General features: G+C 39.8%; 1 protein-coding gene across 1 annotated transcript; it reads right to left on the bottom strand.

Annotated features, from left to right (window-relative positions):
• Window positions 1–2,144: 2,144 nt before the first annotated feature.
• Window positions 2,145–5,681, bottom strand: LOC104961215 (rho-related GTP-binding protein RhoQ-like; the record flags this gene model as incomplete). The annotated part of the gene is made up of 2 exons (XM_010789460.1): window positions 2,145–3,823; window positions 5,561–5,681. Coding segments are annotated over 2 exons (283 nt in total), but the record flags the coding sequence as incomplete, so codon positions are not given.
• Window positions 5,682–7,894: the final 2,213 nt, after the last annotated feature.

Consider the following 7,894-nt stretch of genomic DNA (forward strand, 5'->3'; position numbering starts at 1 on the left):
CACACACACACACACACACACACACACACACACACACACACACACACACACACACACACACACACACACACACACACACACACACACACACACACACGAAAACTAGACAACAAACACACCAACTTTGATACAGGCACGCCATCACAACACACACAAAAATGTTAACACATTCACCATCATTCAAAAAGACCCGTACACAGTGCAAGTGTTCATTGTTTTTTACATTTGTCGGGATTATGAATTGCAACTTTTTCTTTTTTTCTAATCACTACTTCTGCTATATTATTTTTGTTACACTACCGGGGGAACAAAATATTTCACTGAGTAAAAGTAGCAATGATGCAAAGTCACGAAATTCAGGATTTCAAAAAGAAACAGTTAACTTTTAAAAACATCCGATGAATATAAAAAATGTGTTTGTATTGAAATCGCCTCAGCGTTTAATTCACTTGACATACTTATCAACTCAACCAGGTATGACCCATATTGAACCAGAAGTTAATTTCACAAATGTGTAGCGCCGCACATCTGACGCCGTCCAAGTTAAACCCTCCAAGCCGGCTTATTAACACAGTTAACACATTTATTGAGAAGAGAGGAGCATCAACAGGATAATGCATTGGTGGCTGCGGCACTTTAGGTCCTGTATCCTGAGGGCGGACCGTCACACAACGTAAGCAAGCAAAACTGTCCGAGTGGGAAGGCTGCTCACCCCGCAGAGACACGGTTATACAACGCAGGCTGGGACAGAGAGGAGGAGCACCGTTTACATTAAAGCTTTAATCAATCATCGTATCCCAACACAATATCAACACAAGTCATTCAGCAAGAGTTGGCATCTTTGATTAATATCTCTTTTGAAAAAGTTAGAAAAAGCCGATAAATGCTTAAAAATGAGAAGAGCTGATATTTTTGGATGTTTGGCTTGCAAGAGTCACACACTAAAGTTGTTACCTACAGTAGGCCTACTATAGACATAGGCTTTAAACCTTTGTTGCATACACTTGTTTTTGGAGATCATAGAGATATATAAAGAACTCCAAATCCAGGTAAACTCCACATAGTATCTCAATTGCTATTGGAGATGTCCTATAATTTGACTATTACACGGAAAATCTATTCTATATGGCAATCTAACTGTTTCAGCGTGACTAAAAGATGGGATTAGTATACGTGTGGTTGTCGGACTCACATTTCTATAGATCATATAAAAAGCTGTCATGTGAGGACCTTATAACTTTGAATTAAGCAATCATTTTTTATTTAAACTCTATCGAAAGATGAACTTCTGCATGGGGTTGCACCATCTTTTCATTAATCCATCATTAAGTTTGTATGTAAAGTCCTTTAAAAGTTCTTAGTGACTATGAGCTAGTTTCAATTTAGTGATTACAGCTAAACTACTGGGCTGATTTTCATCACACTGGTGCAAGGGTGTAGTATGGGTCAAGGACAAACATGTTACATTTTGAAGCGGATCTGAAACACAGGGCAGATACACTTAATTTTTCACTTTTCTTTCATTTCGAGATACAGCATTTGGGTATAAAGAGACAACATTTATCCGAGCAATAGTTTTATTCCAATAAGGGCTATATTTGTATTTTGGGGTGGTTCCGGTGCGACCGTGGTGCGCCGGTCGATTTATAAAAGCAATTTGTTAGACTCAAGTTGGAGTAGTTGATAAACACACATACAACTCCATTCTTTCACAAGTAGCCAGTTTACAACCAAATTTAAAAATAAATAGAAGTTAAATCATCGTAAGACGATATTGCATTTTAGCCTATATGTTTTAATGCTTTTTAATGCTTCCGATAACTAAATCTTGTCATATCTTGGCATACAAATGCAGAATCTGTTCCATTATCATTCTGCTTTTGGTGGAAGAACCCTCCGACCTATTTATATTTCTGTAAACCAACTCAAACCGTCTGATGACAGGTGGGTAGTTAGGCTAATGCTAACATACAATATTTAACGTTAGCTAGGGATTGAGCTCGACTCCACTTTGAGCGATAGAATCACTAACAAAGAATTGCTAACAAAGCACTCATATACTAATAAAGGACTGGCTTATCTATGGCCAGTTGAGTAGCACTTGAAATGTTTTTAGCTCTACGAAACCTGATGTACTTATATGATTCGGTTTTCTTCAAGTTTGTAAGATAAGATTGGTCGAATGCACTTATTGTAAGTCGCTTTGGATAAAAGCGTCAGCTAAATGTAATGTAATGTAATGATTGAGCCCAGCATTATTGGCTTTTTATGTAGTTTTTTCAGGGATATTTTGTTGTTTTGAATGTTTTAAACATCAGGTCAGATGTGTCGACCATTTTCCATTATCCATTCGAAAGGAGTCATGGTTTTTAAGCTAACGTCAGTTTGTTCAGTTGGCTAAGGCTATGTAACACAGTTTGTGTTGTGCACCCCATTTTAAATTGGAGTGAAGTTTAAACTTTTGAACAGCTGATGCAACCCCTTCTTGAGTCCATGTCTTCCCTGAAAAGCTGAAGTATTTTGGATACTGGATGGACTATGATTGTGCGTGGTTAGTGTGCTATGCTCATAGTTGTGCCTGCTGGAACAGTGTGCATCTTCTGTGCTTCAATCAGCCTTCTCAGAGAGACAACTGTGTTTAAAGCTGAGGAATGTGCTTTGTTGTGCCGGAAATGAAATGGCACTGACTGCGATTCATGTTGTGCCTTAGATATACAGTATTGGGTCACCTAGCCGCATGATTTTGTGAAAAGTGTGCATTAGATTCTTTGGAAGTCGGATGTGAATCATTCTATATCTTCTTAAATGAGATCTCTTCTGAACCTTCTTGACATTGATAACATAATAACACATTATTGAAGGATATCAAAAATCTAACGAAAAGAAAGTTATTATTAGCTGACAAGATCATCTCTATCTTAGAGACATAGAATCATAAACTCTGAACAATATATATTTAGAAAATGGATAATAGACCTCTTGAGTTCCTGATTAAAAACTCAGCCTGGAACTTGCAATATGTTTTGGCATGCCACACTCTAAAGTAATACGTTTCATAAGGCAAAAGCAAGACGCTTAAACTTTAAAATAATACAGTTTTAGGTCCAAAATGTGGTTTCTGGGCAGAATTGCACTCGTTGCATTTTGTGTGATATTGTTTGCAGGGCCCAATTGGCATATCATTGGAGACAGACTTACAGAGTCTTCACCACTGTCACAGTGTCACTTAGGTCAGACTCTCATTATTTACAGGTTGCAGGCTTTCTCTGATTTGCTCTTTTTTGAAGAGAAATGCACAAATGTAGCTTTCAAACCATAGAAATAATATGACCTCTTTGCATGACAGCTTGAGACAAGGAACAAATGATTACAAATGGTTATAAAAGAAGGTACGTCAGGAGCTAAAAGTCTTAGAAGAAGAGACAGACTTGGGTTTTGTGCTCCTTTGGTAGTAGACTGCATCCTCAACCTGTGTGGGACAGCAGGAGAGAGCTATGGCCTTTCAAGAGCCCTGCAGCATAAAAGTAGCTCTTGTTTTGTCCTTTTCAGTCCTCTTGTTTCTCACTCTGCTGTCTGTGCATTTTTCTTTTGTCTGTCTTTTGCCTGCAGTCCAGGTTTGGTTTATGGTTTGTTGCTGACTGATCTCCAGGAGGTTAATTTATCACGTGATCAGGCAGCAGTTGATGCAGCGGGGTCCCAGTCTTCTCTTCAGCGCTCCTTTCTTTTTCTTGGGAGTCAGGATTGCGATGATGGCCTCGTCGAACACCGTCTTCAGGCCTTTCTGTGTCAAAGCGGAACATTCCACATAGCAACATGCACCAATCTGAGGAGGACACAAATATTAACATCCGTCAAAAATGCAGGTACAATACAATGGTAAACTAGCAGTTATGATAGGTAAAGGAATAGATTGTCTTTCTTGCCAATAGTTAATACGAGAATCTCGTAAACCACTACTTCCTGAGCACAAAATAGCTCCTAATTTGTACACTTGTAAAAAAACAAACACATCTTGTAGCATCAATGTTGTTTCCAAATTAAGACTTTAGGCTCATGAACACACCGTAGCCAGAAAGCAACCTACGGAACCATCTGTGGAGCACCTGAATGCACCATTGGCCTTGGCACTCTCCGAGAATCATTTGTTAGTGTTTGAGACTTTCACAACGGCAGCACAGTGAGTCTAATAAAAAAAATGCTTTGCCCTATAACTCCGATATATACAAAAGAGGCTAAAAACTAGGGAAAACATCATTTCATTTCGGTTTCATTCATTTTGAGTTTTTTGGTTGGTTTTCGAATATTTAGAAGGATTTATATGGAAATCAGGTCTACAACAGTAAGAGATAATGTCCAAGGTAAAAAACTGTTCACATTGACAAAATTACAACCTAATATTTATTTTAATCTGAAAACGATCTTGCATGGAACTTTTGTGGCCTCAGAAAACTTCATGACTCCAAAAAGACATAAAACACGCCTAAATCCTATATTAGATTGCCAAAAATCCAAATTTTAAAGATCCCATGTCTTGGCCATTTCTACTGATCATAATTCCATTGTTGAGGTCTACTAGAATAGATTTATATTTTGCAATTTTCCAAAATCACATTTTCTCATACAGCATCTCTGTATAGTATGTGTATTCACTCTCTGTCCTAAACGGCTTGTTGGAGCTCCTGCCCCCCCCCTCCCTATGAGCCCAGTGGCCGTCTGCGAGACAGCGAGACCAGGCCGAAACCAGCCCGAACACACACACACACACGCAGCCTGGCTGGGAGTTTGTGTGTGTGCTATCACACCGACTAACAGCCTCGCCGCGTCCCGCTGTCTCAGGGAGGAGAAATCGGCGGAGCTGAGAAAAGATTGAGTTTGTGTGTGTGAGGAAGTCCGTGGATTGGTCCATGGACTTAACGTAACGGCTCGGCGGGGGTAACGTAACGGCTCCATGGATTAGTCCATTTGGACCAATGGGTCCATTTGGGTATGGGCACGTCACAGTACCCAGGAAGAAAACAATGGAAAAAAGAGAAATCTCCAACGAGGCGTTCTGGTGCAGCATAGACAGGTATTTTCTGTATTAGAGTTTTACTCGCTACAGGGTGTACTTTGAGGGTTTGTGACTCTGCAGACCGTTTACATGCAGAAAACCTTCATAACACACAAGGGGACGGGTAATAACCGGAAAAGCATGACATGGGACCTTTAATACTTTGAGATGGGTGTATATTGTAATTTTTTAACGTTTGACTTTTATTCTCAATTTCTGTCAGACAGGATTAATTAATCATAGGCCACATTTGGTATCTATGTCGGACAGCCTGTAACTACTTTTGACATCCATGAGGACCTAGAATGTATTTCTGAATTTATTTGAGGCAAAGAATGCACAGAGGTCTGATTCCAGACAGTCCTACAGAGACTTGCAGGGTCAAAGCAACACACAGGAATCTAACTGGACATGACAGCTAAATCCTACCACACTGACAGTTAGCATCTAGCTCTTTCGTTAGCAAATCATTACTCATTATTCTTTAGTAGGACAAACAAACAAACAAACCTCCTTTGCTAGTTTCTGTCCTTGCTCAGTGGGTATGGGCTTCTCCTTCATGTCATTCAGTTTGGCAATGGTCTTGGGGTCATCACGAAGGTCAATCTGAAAGAGATAAGGGACATTTTCTCTGAGTTAAGTCATGGATATGAATTCATAACTTTTTTAATAGTTTCTTAAAGACTTAATTTCTGATTTGACAACACAAAATCAGGTATTTCTGCACTTTTCTCCAGGCTGCTAAACATAGCTGACCTACATAACTGACAGCTTTCTTTCTCATTTGAAACCCACACTTCCTGCTCTTGTGCAAAAGCCATTTTACAGCCAACCAAACGGTTCGTCACACTTCTTGTATTCAATGCAACGCTCAGCACACACAACTCATCCCCATGTCAGTAATGGCCATTTATAATGAATGCATCCAGCCATACACCTGCACAAACGCACTGGGAGTGACCTTCATTAAACCTTTTCTTGATTGGTGTGATTTGTGGCTCGCTGTTATGAAGCTTGTGTGCATATCAGCATCGGACTCCAGAGCAGCGAGCGAGTTTTGACGGGTACTGATACAAAGGGCAGTAAACATCAGCTGACAGGAGATAAATCAGACACCCACTCCATCCTCCTCACCAACGCGCGGCCCTGGCTGCATTGGCATTTGGTTGCCAGGGAACACAGAGCGAATTCAGCCTCCAGTAAGCGCTGTAATCCTTTTTGGACATACGGCACAGACAGTGGGTTTTAAGGCTTAAGAAACAAGCTAATACGTAGGATAAGTGTCATCTCTTAACATCTTCATGAGTTTAGTGTTGCTTCTATGGAAGATCAAAAAACATGAGCCCAGATTAGGTATCTTTGCATAAGTGAATTGCTGTTTTAATAATTACCTTTAAGGCACTGAGGACTAATGTACCAAGCCACAGACCTTTTAAACACAGATCAGCCTGAGGTCCCCAGATATGTTTGTACTCGCCAATTTTTTTTGATTTAATACATTTATTCTTCTTTGCCAAAGGTCAGGTTCAGAGCAACAGGCTGCACTGGGATTTTGTTTTATCACTTTAACTTAAAAGGGGCCTTATCATGCTAATTTTCACATTTTATATTTGTATTGTGTGTCTCTACTTTGAAATGTCTCCATGCTTTAATTTTCAAAAAGCACTTTATTTTTCTCATACTGCCTGTGCTGCAGCACCTCTTTTGACCCTCTGTCTGAAACCAGAGCCCAGTCTGCTCTGATTGGTTATCTGGCCGGCTCTGTTGTGATTGGTCAACTGCCTAGAGATGTCCTGCCTCTTAGCCTCTCAAGTACAATGTGTTGGAGCGATAGCCAATATAAGCAAGAGTGTCAGTGATGTCACTATGTTAGGGGAGTAAACAAAGGAGTCTAATGGAGGAATTTCAGGCAGGGGGGGTGTACGGGAGAGAAACTCCCTCTGGAGGGAACTCTAGGGTTATAGGTTTTGCACAAATATAATAATTAATATTTAATTAAAACAGTTCTCATTCGTCCCGGGAAGATTTGTTTGAACATTTTAAAGTAAAATGCTTCAATCTGGTGCATTTTGAGCACACAATTACGAGATGAAATGAGACCTGATCTAGGGGGTACAACTCTAAAACACCTATATGAAAAAGGTCGGTTTACATTTTAATGTGAACATAACCAATAACCTACCATAGCCAATACAGTAACAAATAAATGTAACTTATTTAATTTTTGTTGTTCATTTATATCTTATTTTACCTTAACATTTATTAATTTATGCATATTTTTGTATCTCTCCAACTTTAAACGATATTTTTGGTTTACTGTCCTATAGTATACATTGGAATGATTTAAAACCTGTTTTTATTTATCCTAATCATTATAAAGGAGTGCCTTGGAAATATGTGTTTACATAATTTGTAAACACTTTGTTTGAGACCCACTGAGATAACTCAGACTACAATTAACTATCTAAACACTCAGAGAGACCCTAACCTCACCTGAGTTGTTTATCTCTCTCAGTCTGACAGCAGAGGGCTCTCCCTCCAACTTGTTGTTGAAACAGCTCCTTATGTCTTTTAGAGCAGCTAGCTAACCAGATGCTAACAACAAAAATACAAGTAACCGGTGCACGCTCTCTCTATCTCTTTCTCACCCTCTCTCTCGCTCGTGCCACACACACCCTCCCGAGCTTGAATGACACACAGAGACCAATCGAGGGCTTTGATTTATGATCAGTATGGAAGTGGCCATCTCGGCAGGCATCATCATGTAGACCAGGGCTATTCAATTGGCGGCCCGCGGGCCAAATCCGGCCCCCGGGTGATATTTACTGGCCCTTTGAGTATAAT

Source organism: Notothenia coriiceps, unplaced genomic scaffold, assembly GCF_000735185.1.
Source record: "Notothenia coriiceps isolate Sejong01 unplaced genomic scaffold, NC01 NC01_scaffold00032879, whole genome shotgun sequence".
Classification (NCBI taxonomy): Eukaryota; Metazoa; Chordata; class Actinopteri; order Perciformes; family Nototheniidae; genus Notothenia; species Notothenia coriiceps.